We start from the raw sequence: 21,969 nt of genomic DNA, 5'->3' as shown, positions 1-21,969 counted from the left end.
GTTTGTACAGGTGGCTACAGAACTGGATCAGCGTCCTCCACAAGCACAGCGGCCGGAGCAAAATGATAGATTAACATAATTGGAACTACAACTGAATATTTGGCTGAATATTACACAGCTTCACTCCATGTACACCTTACACTGAAGAACAAGCTTCGAGGGCAACCGATCTCTCCCTGAAGACAAAATGCAGTTCGAGAGCAACAGCGTCGACTTCAAGACTCAACAATGTGAACACACAGCAACACTGCCCTAAACCCTAAAGGGTTCAGCAGCATGTACAAATACCATGGATGGATGGAAGTATGCGCTCCCAATCACAAGCTCGGAGGTTCACCAGCGACATCACTGTGTGTGAATGGACTTGAGAAGACTGTCTGAGTTTCACATTTGCCATACTGGGAGCTGAAAAGGCAAAGGAAGAGACTGAAAAGAGTGAAAGAAGAACGGCCCACTGGGTCCCTGACATGCCACAAGTGTGCACTGCTGCAGATTCAGGAGAGAGACAGAAGCTGTGAGAAGTGGGGAGAAGAGAGCATGGAGGAAAAATGAAGTCTGTTGTTGTTAATGTGAGAACACGTGAAAATTGGGTTGGAAAACTGTGGCCGGCTGTCTTGTGGAGGTTGATAAAGAGTCCGTAGGATCGCAACAAAGGTAAAACTAAAACGCACACAAACACACATAAACATAGAAATGTGAAGGAAAGCTTTAAGGACATGCCCTGCTGAATCTGCAGCTCCACTGCACACACAGCCATTAAACCTGCCTACCAACACACACACACATGCAATGAAGATCAGTTGTGCAAATTTCACAGACACTTGTTATCAAACACTGAGTGTATCCACTGCTGACAAATAACTCTCTAGGTTGCAGGACAAGAGTTTAACTTTTGTGAAGGGAAAAAACGAGATTCTGGTTTGACCAACCAGTGATCAGACAATAAATTTAGTTGCTAATATAGTAAATTGGGAGATGCTTTCTGCATTATTGGTGCAGCACAAGTAATTTACTGTATGAAGGAAATTCTCTTTTGTGATAATATTTTGAACATGCATTTCTGTTGTCCTGTCAACTTAGTGGGTGCAAATTATGCAAATTAGTTGGTTGTTACTAGATCAGGGAAGGATGACTGGATTATAAAACAAGTGAATAAGTTGTAGCAGAGGGTTGAGTTTCCTGTTTCTGATGTATGGGTGAAGCTTGCACCCAGATATACACTCTGATTACATGAGAACAAACTTGTTTTGTGAAATACATGATGACATGTTACACGTTTTATGTTTGGGGAAGAAAAAAAGGAAAGAAAAGTTAAATGAAATGATTGGTAATGATATGAAGTGTTTAAGAAGCTTTTAATGGTGAACATTTGTGTTGTGTGAACTGTGTCTCGTGCTCTCGCTTCAGTATGCCACCCAAGAAAGGCCCAACACCAGAGGAGGTTGAGGACATTAAAACCTCCCTCGGAGCACTGTGCGGAGACGTGGCCGCAGTCAGGGCGCAGCAGGAGCTGCTTCTGGGGCTTCTGGAGGAGGTAAAACAGCTACGCCTCCAAAATGCCGAGAAGGACAGACGGATCATGGATCTCGAGCGGCGGGTGGATGAGCTGGAGCAGTACACCCGTACGAACGACGTGGTCATCAGCGGTATTAAAATCAAGCCGCGCTCGTACGCGCGCGCGGTGGCCGGGAACGTCGGGGAGCCCAGCGACGAGGAGACCCGCTCGGTGGAGCAACAGGTGGCGTCCTTCCTCCAAAGCAAGGGGATAGAGATGGACCTGGAGCACATAGAAGCATGTCACCCACTGCCCAGGAGGAGTGACAGACCGCCGGCCGTCATTATGAGATTTGTCAATCGGAAGAACAAGGTTGCACTGCTGAAACAAGGACGCAAACTGAAAGGCACGGACGTTTTCATTAATGAGCATCTGACACGAAAAAACGCAGACATCGCGAGGAAGGCAAGGCAACTGAAGAAGAACGGTAAAATACAACATACATGGGTAACAAACTGTAAGATTTTCATTAAGCTAAACGGGACACCAGAAGAGGCAAAAGTACTGATAGTGAGGAACATGGAGGATCTGGACAAGTATAACTGACACCAATGTATCAATTACACCAGGAAATGACATGGACACGTTGAAATTAATTCTTCAACAGAAAGTAATTGATCTAGATTGTGAATACAAGGAGCATAATATAATAGATCCAGAAATAGATTCTGAAAGTAACTTTCTCTCTTCTTTTGTTAAAAATTGTAATTATTTCACACAGGAACAATATGTAAAAAAAATCAACCTAGACGGGAAGCTCTCATTAATTCACTTTAACAGCAGAAGTATGTACTCTAATTTTGATTTCATTAAGGACTATTTGCAACAATTTTCTCGCCCCTTTAGTGTTATAGCCATCACAGAAACTTGGTTCAATGTTGATAAAGGAATAGACTTTTGTTTGAATGGATATGATTTAAAATACATGAATAGATTAAATAAGGCGGGCGGCGGGGTTGCTATATATGTTCATAACTCTATAAAATATAATGTTGTAACAACTATGTCTATGGCTATTGATGGAATTTTGGAATGTTTGACTATTGAGATCATGAATGAAAAAAAGAGAAATGTTATAATAAGTTGCATATATCGGACACCCAGTTCAAGTATTGACACTTTTAATAGAAAAAACGTTTGCTTCGGTGAACCAAAAATTACTATTCATCTGTGGTGATTTTAATATTGACTTGCTAAATCCAACAAGGTTAAAAGCCATTGATGACTTTACTGACACCATGTACAGCTTATCATTATATCCAACAATAACGAAGCCAAGCAGAATAACATCACATAGCGCCACTATTATTGACAACATTTTTACTAATGTCATGGATTTCCAAATTAATAGTGGCCTGCTTGTCTGTGATATAACTGACCACTTACCAGTTTTTACTTTGTGTGACTGTGATTAAAAAAAATAGATACCAAGATCATGATAGCAAAGCGAATAATAAATGAAGAAGCAATTTATGCCTTCAATTTCGATTTAGCACAACAAGATTGGAGTTCGGTGTATGAAGAGTCAGATGTGGACAAGGCTTATGATAATTTTCTAGATATTTTTACCATGTTGTACAATAAACATTGTCCTGTAAACGAACACATGACAAAGAAAAAAAAGATAAAAAGTCCTTGGCTCACAAAAGGAATTATCAATGCTTGCAAAAAGAAAAACAATCTGTATAAACAGTTCATCAAAGTAAAAACAAAAGAAGTGGAACAAAGATATAAAGCATATAGAAATAAATTGACTGATATTATAAGAACGAGCAAACAACTTTATTATAGAAGAAGATTATATGAAAATAAAAACAACATAAAAGGAACTTGGGATGTGTTAAACAACTTAATTAAACAAGGATCTTCTGGAACATCATATCCTGAATATTTTACTGATGCAAATGGTGAAAATCACAACATGAGTAATATTGTCGATGGGTTCAATAAATTTTTTATAAATGTTGGCCCTGAACTAGAAGCGGACATCCCGTGTCATAAAAATGAAAATATCAGTAATATAAAATCAAATCCCTCTTCACTGTTCCTCTCAGCTACAAATGAGCAAGAAGTAATAAATATCACATTAAAATGTAAAAGTAAGTTTTCAATGGATTATCATGACATAAATATGTCTGTAGTTAAACAGGTTATTCTGAATTTTGCTAGTCCCTTAACGTATATCTGTAATTTATCATTTCAGTCCGGTTGTTTTCCAAAGAAAATGAAAATTGCGAAAGTAATACCACTATATAAAAGTAATGACAAACACAGTTTTACCAATTATAGGCCTATTTCTCTACTGCCTCAATTCTCAAAAATTCTAGAAAAACTTTTTAATTCAAGACTAGAAAAATTCCTTGAAAAACATCAAATAATAAATGTTGGTCAGTATGGTTTCAGAACGCAAAGAACCACTTCAATGGCGATAATTGAGGCAGTAGAAGAAATTACTGATACACTGGATAAAAATAAATATGCAGTTGGTATTTTTGTTGATCTCAAAAAGGCCTTCGACACAATTAATCACTCAATTTTATTGGATAAATTGGAAAGATATGGTATTCGAGGGAAAGCTGGTAACTGGTTAAAAAGTTACCTAACGGGTCGGGAACAATATGTTAGCATAGGGCATTACCATTCAGAGAAACTTGGTATTACATGTGGTGTTCCCCAAGGGTCAGTGTTGGGACCAAAACTTTTCAATATTTACATAAATGATATTTTTGATGTTTCTCAAGTACTTAAGCTCATACTGTTCGCAGATGACACCAACATATTTTTCAGTAGCGATGATTATACTGATCTTGTAATGACCGTAAATAGGGAGCTAAAATTAATAAAAAAATGGATGGACATAAATAAATTATCATTAAATATAAATAAAACTAAAGCAATGTTTTTTGGTAATTTAAAATATAATATAGAATTACCAATTATCATTGAAGGTGTACCAATTGATAATGTGAGTGAAAACAAATTTTTGGGAGTCATAATTGATAACAAAATTTCATGGAAACCCCACGTCAGACACATAAAAACCAAAATTTCCAGAAGCCTCGCAGTTTTGAACAAAGTGAAACCATACCTTGATAAAGATGCACTTCGTACTCTGTACTGTACCCTGGTTCTTCCATATTTTACATATTGTGTGGAAGTGTGGGGAAACACATATAAAAATACAACTAATCCATTAGTCACAGTACAGAAACGAGCACTGCGTATTATTCACAAGGCTGGTTATCTAGATCATACTCACAAATTCTTTCTTCAGGCAAAGCTACTTAAATTCCAGGATCTGGTTAATTACAATACATCCATAATTTTGTATAAAGCTTTTACTAAACTTCTACCGGCAAATTTACAAACTAGATTTGAAATTCGAGAAAAGGTTTATAATGTGAGAGGCTCTGGAGAATTCAAATTACCCAGAACTCGAACAACCCGTAAAGGTTTTTGTGTGTCTGTATGTGGTGTGAAAATCTGGAACAGTCTGAGTTTACAACTGAAACAATGCAAAAATATTCATAGATTTAAATTCCTCTACAAACAGTTGGTCTGGTCACAGTATACTCAATGATGGTTTTTTAGTGTGCTCTGTAATGTCTGTTCTCTTACCATTGCTGGTATGGATTCCAAGAGAAAAAAAAAAAGAGTGTGTGTATGTATGTATATATACGTGCATGTGTGTGTAGATATATATGTATGTATGTATGTATGTATATGTATGTGTGTTTTGTTACTTGTAATTATTACTGCCTGTTACCTGTGGTAATACAATTTATAATTTATATATTCTGTATTCAGTTATGAAGGCTCTAATTGTTGTTTGCGAGCTGCCATTGAGATGCTTGTATGTGTCCGGGGCTGTTGATGGGTCTGTATGTAATGATGGGCGTAGCTGCGGGAAGTTTATTGTTTTTTGATGATGAGGGAGTATAGGGGTGGGATTTAATAAGTTTTCTTCGTCCCACTCCTTTTTCAGGCAATTTTTGTTTTTTGTTTTGTGCATTTTATGTTCAATATAAGTATTTGTTGTGCCTGAAAATGAACAAATAAATGAAAAAATGAATGAATGAATGAACTCTGCAGCTGCTAAAGAAAAACATTTTCTCTGCGTATTTAGCAGGTGAAACTAGATCAGTTGGCCCCAGACTTTCCAGAATGGGAAATATTCGGGAGTACTTGTGGGCAACCAGTAAATATAAGTCTGATTTCAGACCATGTAAGCATCAGTTGTTAATTAAAGCCAGAAGCAGTGACTGCAGCACTGCATGGCAGGTTCTAACCCCTACAGCCTGTTATTTCACCTGAAGGCAAAATTTTTCCTGTGATTTTTCCGGTAGATTTTGGGGTTTTTGTTTTAGTACCAGGCCGATTCTGCCAGTTAGGTTTGGGTTCTTTTTCTTTTTCTAAGAGAAAGACTGTTTTTTTTTTTACACTTAGACATGTCCGGGCCTAAAATCTTTTTTGTTTTTTGTTTTTTGTAACAGTGCACTTAGGGAAAAACCTGCCAGGTATCATCCCTCTGGGTGTGATATTTTGTGTGTTGATGATTTAAAAGCAGGCCTGCAAGATTGGGAGCAAAAGCGCTATAAAATACTTTAATTGAGAGCAAATATAAGGTGAGCTTCTCTAGATTACAACTGGCTTCTGAGAAAATTCACCTACATAGGACGCTGACCTTATTAGATGGGAAATCCTGTGTTTAAAAGGATTGTAGCGATTCAATCCATTTCAAAGCAATGAGAATTGTTTTTGTTTTTGGAATGATGAAATATTGTCAGTGGACATTTAAATTTGTGCGCGGTTTTCCACTATCAGCAATGATCGTTATGAATGCATGTGACTAGATGAATGCATGTGATTGGTATAAATGCAAATGCAGAGGACTGTTGCTGGACTGATGATGTGGACTAAATGTGACTGACTTGAAATTGAGAAGACGGTAACTATTTTAGGATTAGTCACTGCCTAATCCACCCCAAACAGTGAAAAAAGGGTGGATGTATGTGTTTTTGTTTACTTGTTTTTGCAGAAGCAGAATGACAGAGACCAGAGGAGGAGAGACTGTAGGTTTACATGAGTGTGGGCAGACTTAACCCTTACGCTGCTACTTTTTTGTTTTACTGATTTTGTGTGAAAGAAACTGTTTTTACTGGCTGCTTGTTGGTTATGGTAACACACTGTATTGTTGGAAAATGTCAAATGTTAGAAGTTGGCAGAAAACATAGCGGCCTTGAAGAGCGTGCAGAGAAGGCCAGCCCACATCAGCAGCAGTTAAGCTATGCTCTGATGAACGGCTTTCACCCACTGCTGACTTCATTAGGAAACAAAATTTTAATCAAAACACAGACGGGTCCGTTGAATGCATGAATTGGACCCGCCATGTGCTACTCTGGAGGAGACACACTGATGTTGCATTGGCAATGATCTAACTAACCTTTTTCTTTAAGAAAGGAGCCTAGTTCTGATGAGTTGACTCATGGGAGTGTCAATGCGTCAAGAGGAGGAATTCCAGGTTTAACATGAAACAATGTTTTCTGTGTTTTCCATGAGTTTTTCATGACGATTTTCTCCACGGCTTTTTACTGTGACTTGTGGGATTAACATGTTATGGACAGGTTTTAAACCTCTACAGGTGGTACACCCATGTTCGGATGAGGGTTTGGAAACTTATAAGTGAAGTTCACTAAACTGAAAGGAAAAATGTGGATTTATGTTGGTTGATATATTTTCCAAATGGTTAGACGTTTTTCCTTCTAGTAGGGAGATACAGGTGCAGTGGCCAGAGTATTGCTAGAAGAAATCATCCCAAGGGTGGAATCTCCAGACTGAGATTGAGACTCTGTGCTGATCAGAAGTCTTCAGAGACCCAGCGAGAAGTAGGAAACATTCATGGCATAGATGACAGCCCAGGCAGTAGTTGAGGTCAAAGGTCAAAGGTCATGCGGTTTGCGTCTGCAAACTTTAGGAGTTTAACAGCTGAGTTCTTGGAGGTGCAGTCATTAGTGTAGAGGGAGAACAGTAGTGGTGAGAGGACACATCCTTGAGGGGCACCAATACTGAGGGACCGCGTTTCAGAGGTGATCTCCCCCAGCCTCACTTGCTGCTTTCTGCCTGTCAGGAAGCTGGTGATCCACTGACAGGTAGTTGGTGACACGCTGAGCTGGGAGAGTTTGGAAGAGAGAAGTTCAAGCACGATGGTGTTAAAAGCCGAACTAAAGTCCACAAACAGGACCCTGGCATAAGTTCCCGGGCGGTCGAGGTGTTGCAGGATGTAATGCAGCCCCATGTTCACTGCATCATCCACCGACCTGTTTGCCCAGTAGGCAAACTGCAGAAGCTCCAACTGGTGGCCTGTAATGTCCTTCAGATGGGCTAACACCAGTCGTTCAAAGGATTTCATGACCACAGACGTCAAGGCGACGGGTCTGTAGTCATTCCGTCCTGTGATGGTGGGTTTCTTGGGAACAGGGATGATGGTGGAGCGTTTGAAGCAGGAGGGAACTTCACACAGCTCCAGAGATCTGTTGAAGATGCGAGAAAAGATGGGAGCCAGCTGTTCAGCACAGGTTTTTGAGGCAGGAGGGTGAGACACCATCTGGTCCGGGGGCTTTCCTGGGCTTCTGTTTCTGAAATGGTCGGCTCACATCCTCAGTGTGTATTCTGAGTTTCAGGGAGGAGGAAAGGGGGGTGAGAGGTGTGATGGAGGTCGTTGAGTCTGGATTGGAGAGGGCGGTGGTGGTCGTTGGTCTGGAATGGGGAGGGTGGTGGTGGTCGTTGAGCCCTCGTTTAATAATCTATAGTTCAAACGTGGGGATGGGGACTACTTTTTGTTTCTATTTGCTGACATAACCAACTCTGTCTAAAAATAAACCTCTGACATGTTTAAACACATGAAGAATGGGATGTAGTATCCTCTAACTACTTGGTTAAAATAGTGTTAGAGAAATGAACATATTCTTATAGCAATGTGCGTCATTGTAGTTATAAAACATGAACCATCTAAAATGGTCCCACCAATGTGTAGTCCTACTTAGAATAATCCTTTAATTGTCCCACAAGGGGAAATGTGGTTGTAACAGCAGCCACTTGCACAATCACTTATACTTATACTCAGCCCTGCTCCACTGTTTCCGCAGTGGTTAAACAATGGCGACGTTCTACACTCGCTGCCTACAAGAGCTCCCAAAATTGAACAACTGCCGGAAAATTAGATAAAGGATTTACGTTATATGCTGCATCACAGATACACAACTACGAGGGTAAGAAAACAGAAATTAACAGACAAAAAAAATGTTTTATTTTTTTATTTTAGCAACGGTATCAAAAACATTAAAACACTGAACACTTATTTACATAGTATTTAAAGCTCCATGCCTAGCATAAGTTACTTGCACTGGTGTCTTGGGACGACTCCATCTCGTCTCACTTAACCTGTTTTTTAACTAATGCTGTGTTCTGGTAATTTGACAGCATACATGCGACTGCAAACAGTTGGTTGATATTGTAAACAGGTGACATGGTGATGATGCCATCAAAAAGTTTGTTCTGTTTGATCCTCCTAATGACTCGCTCCACATGTAGCCCGAGTCTGACTGTGGCCTGCGTCTCCTTAACCTGGTTCTTCTTCTTCTGCTTCGATACAAAAGGGGGGCGGTACACTTTGCATTTACAACAATCTGTCATCAGGAAGCCCTTATCCACCATCACCGCCATGTCTTCAGTCAACTTCTCAGCAATGCCTGATTGTTTGAATAGTTCCTTGTCACTAACCGAACCTGCGTACAGATCAGAGATGAATGTGACTGGACCATGTGGAGCTATGCCAACCAGGGCTTTCATCGTGCAGCGGGATTTGTACGAAGAGTACGTTTCACTCTGGAGAAGTGGGGAGGATGGTGTCTGACACCTCAGCTCTGCACAGTCAAGGATCACCTGGGTGTCTGAGAAACCTTTGAATTCCTCAGGGAGGTAAGCTTGCACTTCTGCACGTGTAAGCCAGATGCACTGAGACCCCAGTGCAGTGGCAAGAAAACTTGTCCATGTTGCAATGATGCTGCTCACTGTGGACTGGTGTATGTTGAATCGATGAGCCAGGTCCCTCTCCTTCAGACCAACAGACAGGAAAACCAGGAAAAGAAAGAACTCGTCGACTGGCTGGAGCAGCTGCCTCTGAAAGGTTAAAACAAAAGGGAAAATGTTACTCCTTAAGCTACGAACTAGTAAGATCATGCTTTTCTTGGCTAAATGTTTCGTAAGATAAGACAGGATAGACCCTTATTAGTCCCACACGTGGGAAATTTGGCAAAAATTCAGAAAAACAATGGGATAGGATAAGAATAATAATATAATAAGAATAAGACACTGTGTACAATAGAATAAAATGCTACGTTGTCAATGTAATTGGTTGTTGTAATGGTTATGCATACCATTCTGTACATTTTTAATTTTTCTACAAAATTGTTGTTTTTATTATCTTTATATACACACTGCAAATGTGTTCATATGAGTTGGCACTCCATCTCTTGAAGGTCAAAAGTTCAACGTGACTGTCTGGACTGATTATTGTAGGAATGATGTAGAGTGCAGAGGGTTGCTTGAAACACGCTCACACACACATGATTACAGGGATATTCTCTGGTTCAGAGGGTCAAATAATATGTCTGCAAGTAGCAGTCGGACAGAATTAAATAATCAAGAAATAATCAAAACTAGGCGGGGAGGTGTTTTCCTTTTCTCTCTTACAGAGGAGAGAGCAGATACCAGAGGTGGTCTCGCAGGAAGATTCGCAGGGAGACAGCAGGACTGCCATCTCCGTGTGAGAGAGCACGATTGCCATGACAATCTTTGTTATTGTCTCACTATATAAAGTTGTTGAGGGCTATCCTTTTTGTGAACCAGATGCTTGATCTCACACAGAGGTCCACAGCGCTGTGTTAACTTGTAATTCCAATTGCTAACAAATTAAATCTTTTTAAATGACCAAACGTTCTTCTGAAATTCCTTCTGAACACACACAACAGTACCGTGGAGTATGGAGCCCCGCAAGGAACATGGGAAAAAAATTAAGATTAACTTTTGCAAGATCTCGCAAAAGTAACTCGGGATCTCTCAAAAGTAGGTATCATTTGAAGGCCAAGTTGGCGTATCTTTCGTGACCCAACCTATCCGAGAACTCATACCAGCCAATCCGTTTCCAACAATGGCAGCAGCTACTTAGTTTTAATATTACTCTTTCTGGGTCACAAAATAAACTTTTAAGATATTTTCAGACGTGAATGTAGCTGTGTAAACTTCAAATATCTGCTCAGTTTATCAAGACATCACATATTTGCAAAAGTGGTCATTTTTTTGTTTTTTGAAGATGTCCGTTACCCACCAACTGAAAGCTAACAGCAGGTCGAGGCCCACTACAGCCGGGGGGAACACCGCACTCCAGGCACATCGTGCCTCGACCTCCTAGTCGGCTTTGAGCTGGCGGCCCTCCGAAGGATGCTGCCAAAACATTTGCCAGATCTCGCAAAAGTTCATCTTTACTTTTTTTCTCCCATGTCATGAACACAACAGTACGATGGGGAAAACAATGAGGTACTGTAGTACACAGATGTAAGTATGCAAAGGATGCTGAGCCCTTTAGGATCTACATAAACACAATGCCATCGCACCTCTAGTTCCAACTACCAACAAAGCCATAGCCTACCGTTTGTGTGCGTGCAGGTGTCAACACTTCTTCGTCCATGTTGGCAGCTGACTTGGCTCTTGAAGCCTGGATCATTTTATAGATGCAAGGCTCAATCAAAACCCAGAATGCCACCAAATGATTATAGCTTGGAAATCTATTCACAAGAGACAAACATCGTGTCAATCATTAATTAACATCACACATGAAACATACAGTCAGCAGATAAAAAGTAAATATCTATGTTGTTTCCATGAAGACTGGAAACACTTGAAATTTAACTTCGATGTACCTGGTATAGAATTGGATGTCAGTGTCAGAGCCAGCAAACCGCTGTAACCCAAACTCTCGCTGGACACGTAACTCCTGTATTTCCTTCCTCAGACTCTCCACGTCTTTGGACACAGCTGATGCAGACGGCTCAGGGACTGAGCAGTAGTCATGATCTCTTGTAACGCTGTGCTGTTGAGAGATATTTTCAGGCAAGAATGCAGCTATATGAACTTCAAATAGCTGCTTGATTTATCAAGACGTCACATATTTGCAAAAGTACTCTGATGTTTTCTGAGACACCTGTTACCCACCAGCAATAGCTGACCGGGAGGTCAAGGATCTCTACAGATGACGAGATGAGCGAAATCCCAGCATATCATTTTTAAACCGCCCGCGGTCTTTTGCTACTCAGGTTAAACATGATATTTAAGTCTCTTAGGTAACTTCTAAATGTTAATGTTGTGTTTAATTTAGTGTTTTATTTGTTCCTGAGTCAGTTTGGCTGAGATTAAAGTTTAGCTTCATAACTGGACAGTTTTATTTAACACTGAAATCTTACTTAGAGAGCTGTGATTGTATTTTGAATTACACCCGTCATATCCCCTGATGTAAAATGTTCTGTTTTTATTTAAACAGCTGACTCTGAATTAAATCTAACACTTTAAACGTTTGAATTCATCCTTTTCACTGGGAGCAAAAACAGCATGCTAATGCATGGAGATCCTGACTGCTCCAAAAATGATCCAATTATGTTTGAAATATTTGTTCAATTCTCTTCCAAACCCCAGCAGCTTTATTAGCTTTTAGCTAGTAGCTAAAAGCTAATAAAGCTTTTATTATTAGCTCCACCGCTCCACGGTGGCTGCAGCCAGGTCCGCTTCGCTTAATGCCTTGGTCTCCGACTAATGACGTATCACGAGTCCACAAGTACACACAAGTGTGCATATTGAGACTGGGCCACGGTTAGCAAAGCACTGGAAATGGTTTCTGTTCAACCTTTCCAGTTTGAACCAGAGCAAACCGAGAGAGAGAATAAAAATAGTCAACTTGTACTTAGATGAAGATGAAAACACTCCGTCACATGAGGACACCAGAGTGGGGGGGAAACTACTGGTGTCTATGTGGCAACTGCTTGCCAATGGCAACAGCGACTGACACCGAGGTTCCGGCAAGATGGTGAACTAAGCAGTTATCTTCAACTTAGCTCTGGTGCGAGGTACCTTTATTCTTCCTTTTTTGTTGCTTTGTTCCCTCTAAAAGTTTGAGCTGACTTCACAAAAAGACCAAAAGAACAGAAGAAGGATAAAAGGGAAAGCAAGTCTTTCCATAAGGATAAAATACAAGATTTGGCTTCAACTGCGGATGACCGCGACTACTGCCTCTCAGACAGAGTTTGAAAGTGGCAGCAGGGAAAAAAAAATCTTGAGGAAATGAATGACTTGCTTCTCTCGACTCCGTCTAAAGGTGACCACCCGAGAAAGATTGCTAAACCCAGTCCCACAGCAAGCGACATATTGGCAGCTTTTAAGCTCTCCACGCGCAATTTGATAAACAAGACGGCAAAATGGCGGATATTGACAACAAATTATCGGAGAATGCCTCATGATTACAAGTCGTGCTGAGTCCATTGAATTCAATGCAGCTGAAGTCCGTGATTGTAAAGGTAAAATCGCGGGTTTGGAGAAGGAAGCCTCAACCGTATGGAGGGAAGTTGACGAACTCAAAGAAAAGGCAAGAGAGTGAGACCGGTATTCACAAAGGTGGAATCTAAGGCTACGTTCACACTGCAGGTCTTAATGCTCAATTCAGATTTTTTGATCAAATCAGATTTTTTTTTCTGCTCGTTCACACTACAAATAAAATGCGACAGAAAAAGCGCTCTAGTGTGAACGCTCAAAGCGGCCCGCATGCGCAAAAGAAGAGGTCACACACAACGCGCTCTGTTTAGACCCAGAGCAAACAATATTGTTTGACTGATGGCCTTAATATAAAGACTTCGGACTTTACGTTTCCCAATTTTTGCTTTAAGTTATTTTGTTATTTACATAATAATGTAAATAACCTAATAATTACCCTTATTGCTGTTTTAAAGGAGCGGTGCTTCAAAGGATAATCTGCAGATTTCTGTCAGAATCTGCAGATTATACAGTACAAATAAAATGTTCACGTTTCTCCAACGTTGTCTTCCCAACAGTTTCACTGACATCTACACTGGATGGCCAGGAAGTGTTCGCGATGTCTTCTCCGGCGCTGATAATTGGCGTCTGTCTTGTGCCAGTGACGTAAAAGACGGATTTAATGTGACATGACCGTTCAAACAGCAGTCGCTTTCTAAAACATCGGATATGTATCGGATTCAGTACCACATACGAAAGTGACCCAGATCGGATTTGGAAATATCGGATTTGTGCCGTTCACACTGTCACACCATGATCGGATATGGGTTGCATAGGGTCAAAAAAAAATCGGATTTGATGCGCTTTCGCCTGCAGTGTGAACGTAGCCTAAGGATCAAAGAATGAAAGAAGGCATGGGCAAAGATATCAGAAAAGAGGTGATCAAAATTCTCACCAAGATTGCCCCAGAATGGTCAGATAATATGGACACTGTGCATCGCATTGGAAGAAAGGAAGAGGGCAGAAATCGCCAAGTCATGATTCAGTTCACAAAGCGCCTACACCGAGACGGAATATGGATAAAGTCCAAAAATGCTCAGATTTGTGAGAGTGAAAAATTCCATTTTGCCGAGGACCTGACGAAGGAGGATCGTGTGGAGAGGAAGAAAAATTGGCTGAAAATTTTACAAGCCAGAAATGCGGGGGAGAAGGCTTACTACAGAGGAGCTGTCGGCTATATTAATGGCCGTTGCGTTCTGGCGGATGGTTGAAAAGTGTTCACTCTTACTTGTTGATATTCTTAATATTCTGAACTCTATTTTTGTTTATTTTTAATGCTACGCACATGTTTATCCTTTGTGTCGTTGAATGTTAAAGGTCTCAGGGATAACGTTAAAAGAAAAGCAATGTTTATGTTTATCAAAGGGCTAAAAGCTAATTGCACCTTACTACAAGAAACTCATTCAAGTGACGCTGATGCCACCTTCTGGTCAAATGAGTGGGGTGAAAAAATCCTCGTCGGCCACTGATCCAACCACTCTGCTGGAGTAGCTCTGTTTCTACCAATGTCCAGGGAAGGTCGTGACTTTTCAGGCTGATGATTCAGGACACTGGCTGGTAGTTGTATTGAATATTGATGGTTCATTTGTGATTCTAGTAAATGTTTATGTCTAGATCTGTGGTTGGGCTCGACTTTACTATATAGATATGTTTCACATGTTTCTATCTCAGCAGCCCCGTTGACAGATCACAGTATTATTATTCTTAAACACCAATTTAAAGGAAAGGCATGCAATAATAAATTTTTAAGGACAATTTTTCCCTTAACAACTAAAAAGAAAAAATGGTTAGAGACTATTATTCAAAGTTTTTGACTAAATATCTTTCTTTTTCAAGTCCACCTAAAGCAAAAGAAAATCACTTTAAAATTGTAAATGCCATATATCTGTCCAATGACTATCTAAATATAGATACGAACGCATGCACTTTCTGTAATACTGACATTGAAACTACTGCATCTTTTTTATTCATGTGAAAGTTCCAGATCTTTTTGGGATGGTTTTCTGTACTGGTTAACCTCTAAAAACATTGACTGCCCTTCTCTAACCTTTCAAGTAATTAGATTTGGATTACAAACCGAAAAAAAAAAAGAAACTTATTTATAGTAGCAAAATTTTTCATTCACAAATGTCACTTCTTGAAAATTACTTTTGTTGGCTTTAAAAATGAAGTCCTGCTGTGGAAGGCTTTATTAGACAAGTGTAACTTAAAGCTCACACTTTACTTGAATTTTTGATGCAGCTTTTCAATTGATGTAGCTTGATTGTATGTGCGTACTTTTGTTTTTACTTTTATATGTACTTGTATGCTGCTTTGTGGCATTTCTGACCTATAATATTCTTTAAATGTTCTGTTTGACGACTGCTTTGTTCTTAAACACTTATAACTGTATATAACTTTTTGTTGACATGTAAAATAAGCGCTGTATTGTTATTTTTTGACAATAAAGGAAAAAATTGTACTGTTACATCGGACTTCTCTCAGTCTGGGTTGATGCATCAGCTTCACTTGAATAACACTGAACATTCACGGATACTTTAGTAGCTTCAGCTGCCTTATTGCTCGTCTCCTCCATAACTGACACAGTGTCTGATTGGTCATCATCATCCACGAACATGTTGGCTACTGTAGAAGCGGGTTGTTGTTTACAACCATCCCGGAAACTGTTTAGCATGTCTGGTCTTATGCGTTTCTTAGCGCGGTTTTCACTCGCTTTTCCCAGACGCGTGGTCTCCTCATAGCGAAAAACTGTCGGGACTGCATTTGATTTTAGTCTTCGCTTATAACCAGAAGCACCTGTGAGCTCTTTTATCAACCGCGGTCGACTAAATGCCTCAAACGCATCAGGGCTAAAATGGCTAGAGCACAGCCGCGGGTCTTTGGGGAGTTGTACTCGACCGCAAGCATCTTCCCACTGCTTTCTTCTTGTTTTCTCATGAGGAAAGCTGTGCAGACTTACATCTGTTCCTTTGTTGCCCTTCGACTGGAAATTACAACCGAAAGCTGCACAATGCGGCATAGTAGTTCCTCTCCTGCAACAGCAGTATGCTGAACGAAAGTGCCTGCCCACAACCAATATACATCATCGTCCCAGAATGCATTGCGTGAACAAAAACATGGCCGCTCCCAAGGCTTCAAAATAGTTTTAAACAACAAAGATTTAATGAATAACGAAAACATTTTAGTTATTTTCAACAATGTTTATGTAGTGGAGATAATTTGTAACATATTTAGAGTAACTTGACATAATAGTCGGGGTTCCTTTTAAGAAAAAAAGAAGGAAAAACTGCAAATGTGAAACCAAAGAAACCAAACATCTCACTAAAGAAGAATGTAAATTTGTAAAGACAAGGGTGGAATTACATGTTTGACAGTGCCCCAGAAAACAGATGTTTCTAGCCAGTTAGCATGAAAAACAACAAAAAGTGAATTTATTTTCCAACTTTCTGCCCCAACGAACACTAAATATTTGTTTTAGAACATAATTTAGGAAAGGATTAACATTGAAATGCTGAGGTGGTATTTGCATGACAACACTTCCTTCTACACAAATGTCACTAGCCTACAGCATTTGTTCAAAGGTCAAAGAAACTGTTTCTGATCAGAGCTTTCCTCCTGATTTTATTTATACCTGATTTTACTTCAGGTTTCTCTTTCTTTTGATTTATGCAACACAGTACACACAGAGGCCAGCCAAGTGAAATTAACCGTGTGTTGTGACCACATGGGGGAAATTGGGATTATTATTATTTTTTGCATTACGTTTAGTTGTTGTCCCTGTGGTTTTCCTTTTAGTTTTTAAAATGGTTTTCTCAGTGTCTCTATAGGCTCGGCTGTCTCTCATTTGGGGAGTTTGTTGAGTTATGATATGATTTTGCTAAGCATTATTTTTGAAGGAGTTCTGTTTAGCTGACCTCTTTTATGGGTCCACTTATTTCTTAAAATAGCTGATTTCTGTGATTGTGTATATTGACATTATTTTTGTCATTTTGGGGGTATTGCAAAATAATAATGGATTGGATTTATATAGCACTTTTCAAGGCACCCAAAGCGCTTTACAATGCCACTATTCATTCACTCTCGCATTCACACACTGGTGGCAAGCTACAGTTGTACCCACAGCTGCCAGAAGCGAGGCTGCCATATCGCGCCATCGGCCCCTCTCGCCAACACCAGTAGGCGGTAGGGTAAAGTGTCATGCCCAAGGACACAACGACCAGGACAGAGAGCCCAGGGATCGAACCGGTGACCTTCCGGTTACAGATACGCTTCCCAAACCCCTGAGCCACGGTCGCCCACGCCAGAATGTGGCAAAAGCCACATTTTATAAATTACACCCGTACCTGTGCATCCTTGGCTTCAGGGTCCCTGAAAAGAGAGAAAACAAAATCCGATTTCACATTAATCTTTCATTCTTTTTGTTGATTTTTGTAGAAAATCATCGATGACTGGACATTCAAAGGTGTCTCACATAACAAGAAAAATAACAATGATAAAACTTTCAGATACTTCACCTTGTTTTCCTAACAAGTTGAATGTTTTAAGTCATGTTAATTTACAAATTTGTTAATTTCAACAAATCTCTAATATTAACCTCACTTTTTTAACCTTTAACGGCTCTAATAGACTGTGCACCTTAGCATTCGCTACTTCCGGTGGGGAAACTCCCATAGAGCACTTAGTTTCCGGTGTGATATTCGTGCCTTGTTTATGGTCGGACTTTCCAAAACAAGTCAACCCAATGGATGAATCATGCGGCGATTTCCATATCTCGAGATGTCTTGGGCATTTACCATTTATATATCTGTAGATGATGTTCATCGACTTGAACTCGATTATTCTACACTAAGAGCAGAACAATTAAAACCATATAATACAATGGTGTATTATATTATCTGAGATCAGATTGTAGTAGCACTGATCCTTGTTGAGTCTTTGAGCATTTCCTCTTTATTTATTCTTATCTTTCATCAGTTCTGCTTTCCAACCAGTTCATGTAAAAGAGTCGTGTGAGTTGTCTTTATGCTGACTGACGTTTTTAACCAAAGATGGCTCGTGTTCAAACATGAGCTCGAGACAACATCAGGATAGGAATGATGAACCTATAACATTTTACAAATCAGGACGTGTGTGTGTAAGTGTGTGTGTGAGTGGGGGCATATTTTTCCACTTCATGTTCTCATTCAAATGAAAGCAGCTCGCTGAGAGATGTGCCTGTTCTTCAAGGTTTAAGGCTCTGCCCACTGTGAGCTCCTTTTTCTAAGATTTTGAAGGCTTCATGCATTCTCCGTGGCGATCGAGGATATAATTTTGGGGAAATTATTCAAGAATTATTTTCATTTTAATAATTTAAACCCAGCGAAATCGAAAGAGTTTGTGACATGTTTCACTGGGACTTTGGTCAAGCCTCGAATTTGATCTCACGCAGTCAAATTTGAACTCCGGTCCTGTTATTTACGGATAATATCAGCACGCAGGCTTTTTAAAAACAAAGATCATCAGACATGTCTCAGGAATATGCATATATTTTTGCTCGATTCTGCTGCTTGCTGGCGTCTTTGTGTCCGTGTCTGCAGGTGAGATTTAACTGTATGTAACATAAAGAAGAATAAAGAGTTTCAGAGTGGTTTACGTTAAAACCATATATGGGATTTGTGAAATGTTTAAATAAAGGTTCATTTAACACATTTTTCATGCTTCATTAGTATGAGAACACTTCATGATCTCATACTAATTTTGCTTTGTTAGCTGTTCTTGCAACTTTAAACTTTGTGGGGGTTTTTCAGTTGTTCTCACTTCCAGCTACTGTACATCTGACCTGCACCCTGCGTAGATACCTTCATAGAGAGGACATTAAGTTAAACTCCTCTGAGATATTAAATTACACATTGTGTGACACTAGGGGGCACTGCATTGTTTAGGGGGTTTTTTTTGCATTAATGCAATTAATTAAATCTATGAATGAGATCCTTGGAAATTGGTCATAAAACCAGTGCAGAAAGCAAAGAAACACAAGATTAATCCAGGTTAAAAAAAGCAGTACAGAGAGGGGGAAAGCAGTGGCCAGGATTATAAGAGAATATGCATTTGCTGTTTTGGTCAATATTTTAATATATAGTCAAAGTTAGCAGCCCTTTTGCTTTATATTATCTGCTCTTGATGGATTTAAGCTGTATTCCCTGGACCAGAGATCTGAGGTGACTTCAATCAACAGCTGACGGTTTGTGTTATTGTTGATAGTTAATATTGTCAACTGATAGAGTTAATTTGCTTGTATTTCATGTAATCAAATGCTTTTCGTCTGCTTTAAGGTGATCAAAATTTTAAATTTGAGATGCTGTATCATTTAAAGCAAGTTCAAAGAAAGTGCTGAAATCTGTCTTTAATGAAGTTTCACAAATCACAGAAAGGTTTCATAAAATCCCAAAGTTGGTTTTCTGCTATTAGTGTCAAGTTCAGGTTTGAAATGTCAGGGTTGTGTAGTTTTTGCTCTGCAGCAGATCAAACATGCTTAGAGTAGAGAATAAGTTGCTCTTTATCCATTTCCCTAATCGGAAGCTACAAACGCAAACCAACTTCAGCCTCGTGTTAAAATGCACATTTGTGTGGTAATGTTATAAAGCCATGGGTCACTAGTTGAGGATTTCTTACCTTGTACAGTCCCGAATGTCATCAGCTGATGTGGCAAATCGCTGCAGTCCCTGAGTCGACTGATAAGACTCCAGCTGCAGCCTGAGCTCGTCGAGCTCACCTGATATGGTTTCATATTTAACGCGATGCTCCAAAACTCCAGCTCGCTCTGTCTTTTTCGAAAAATTATTCCAGTGGAATAACGACGGGACAACTTTGGGCTGAAGACAACGCTTCCCACAGGAAGACACGAAGATGTCTCCAGTCTCGAAATGCCGACTGCACACTCTAGAGCTGGTCGTAACTGTGAAGCCGTGCCTTCTGATTTCCATCAGCCATTGTGCGCGCAATTCAGGATCCTTGGGAAAGCAGTGGAAACTTAACATCTTGTTAAACCTCCCCCCGGCAGTACACAGCGGGACACAGCAGTGGTGAGTGTTCCCACCTTCTGCTCGTTGTAGCTTAACGCGATCTTTCCGTTTTCGTATTTTCGACATGATTTTGGTATCTTCGCAGTAGCGACAGATCGCAATATAAAGCTACCGGAAATGTACAACTCTACATCCGGTCTGAAAACAGGAAGTTAGCGTTTTCTCGTTCACAGGGTCATTTCCTTTCCTTACCGATCTCACTGCACCGAGCAGCAACAGGAAAAAACAAACCCTGCACACTCAGCTGTTCCCTGCGCAGTCATACAAAGCTAGCTTTAGCTCTCCGTTGTATTTCAGGCTTACTGGAGTCATTTTAATCGACCAAAGCGAGCGCGTGGAACACCTGGGCCCCTTTGTAGCAATGGGAATTGCATTTACCCGTGTGTTCCGCCCGGAGTCTTGAGAGTGTAACACCGGAAGGTGAGAAGTAGAGACTCATGACTGTTTGTTAAGAGTTTAATAAAAGTTTACCTCGGAGGAGGGAAAGTTCAACCGAGCATCTTGTGGAGTTTATAGAGAGAACAAGATGAAACACCCTTCACGGACGACGGCGGGAGATTAATGGAGAGGTACGTTTACACTGTTTGTCGAGATCAGCGCGGAAACTTCCAAGAAAACATGAATCCGTGACATCTGGTTGAAAAACGGAATTGTAAACTGACGGAGGGTTTCCACACAGCCTACAACACATCTACTGCTCTAAAGAAAACAATCCCCCTTTGTTTGTGATGACTAAATGGCCAAAGGCAAGCAGGCGACCACGTGTCGTGTTCTCCACATACACAGAATATTATTATGAGCCTCTTTTCTTTTTCTTCACACCCAGCCACAAATCTTCCCGTCGGCTGGAGATCTTTTCATAAAAGTCTTTGAGGTTTCAGAGCTGAGACATAAAGCTGTTGTTCCTGTTCTGATGAGAACAGGTGGGTGTGTTCTGGCAGTCAGTTTTGGGTGGATGGAGGGGGATCATCCTCCCCACCCTTTTTGTGTGAGTACCTAGAGAGCTGGTAGCTTAAATGACTTGGATGTTAACAGAGAGCGTCTGTCCTGATAGCCGGTGTCTTTGGACTTTGGATTTATATTTTCATTGTGCCATCTGCACATAGACAGCCTGACTATGCTGCAGTTGTGTTGTAGTACAGTCCTCTGCATGCTGCTGCTGGTCTGTTGTAATGCTTGCTTGTTGTAATGTATGGAGTAGTTTGGATGCATTTCTCTAAGGGATGGTCATATGTCATATGTGCTTACATTTGAGTGATATGGGAACAAATTCCAGATTAATATCCATTAAAAATTAAATTGACTTCTAGACCAGGCATAAAGACAATATGAGCCCTCAGTGAGAATTTCAGTCAAGAAAAAATAAATGAATGAAGTTCAAGTTTCCTTAAATGGGACTGTGCTGTTTATCACAACTTCTGTTAGCTTATTATTATTAAGTAGTTAAAAAATTATTGGCACAATTTCTGGAGGTTCTGGCTATGAAACAAAAAGAACAGTGCTGATGTGAACTCAAGAAAACTTCCCCCCTTTTCAACAGCTCTGCTGCAAATACAGCAGCCACACAGAACTTAGGGGGGTATGAATGTTCAACAGGAAGGCACACGAACACAAAACTGTAGCCTGACAAATTTGACCACAGAGCAAAAAAAAAAAACCAAAACACTCACAACAGGATCACTGTTGAGAATTTTTTCACTGTGCTGTGATAATAATCTG

The 21,969-nt window shown here is 40.1% G+C and overlaps 2 protein-coding genes across 5 annotated transcripts in view; one reads left to right on the top strand and one right to left on the bottom strand.

Moving 5' to 3' along the window:
• The window catches only part of LOC146521521 (coxsackievirus and adenovirus receptor-like), a 209,033-nt gene that overhangs the window by 183,149 nt on the left and 3,915 nt on the right, over positions 1 to 21,969 (top strand). Inside the window, exon 1 of one of the 3 annotated variants that reach the window (XR_014873355.1) lies at positions 17,506 to 18,765. The exons of 1 other annotated variant lie outside the window; for it this stretch is intronic. The gene's annotated coding sequence lies outside the window, so the exon portion shown is untranslated. Of the gene's footprint in view, positions 1 to 17,505; positions 18,766 to 20,412; positions 20,820 to 21,969 lie in introns of those variants that run through there. One more of the 3 variants, XR_014873357.1, reaches the window with a different exon arrangement.
• LOC146521522 (uncharacterized) lies at positions 8,910 to 20,442 on the bottom strand. Of its 2 annotated transcripts, XM_085155001.1 has the most exons (5): positions 19,841 to 20,442; positions 17,533 to 17,557; positions 11,533 to 11,702; positions 11,262 to 11,397; positions 8,910 to 9,733 (listed from the first exon to the last, which is right to left on the bottom strand). In XM_085155001.1, exons 1-5 carry the CDS (start codon positions 20,314 to 20,316, stop codon positions 8,987 to 8,989), a joined length of 1,554 nt encoding a protein of 517 aa, XP_085011127.1. In that variant the 5' UTR covers positions 20,317 to 20,442; the 3' UTR covers positions 8,910 to 8,986. The 2 variants fall into 2 exon arrangements, with proteins under 2 accessions (XP_085011127.1, XP_085011128.1); XM_085155002.1 differs by lacking the exons at positions 17,533 to 17,557; positions 19,841 to 20,442 and adding an exon at positions 15,720 to 17,145.

This window comes from Neolamprologus multifasciatus, chromosome 3 (assembly GCF_963576455.1).
Source record: "Neolamprologus multifasciatus chromosome 3, fNeoMul1.2, whole genome shotgun sequence".
Classification (NCBI taxonomy): Eukaryota; Metazoa; Chordata; class Actinopteri; order Cichliformes; family Cichlidae; genus Neolamprologus; species Neolamprologus multifasciatus.
The sequence above is the reverse complement of the archived record's forward strand: the minus strand, read 5'-3'. Positions and strand labels throughout refer to the sequence as shown.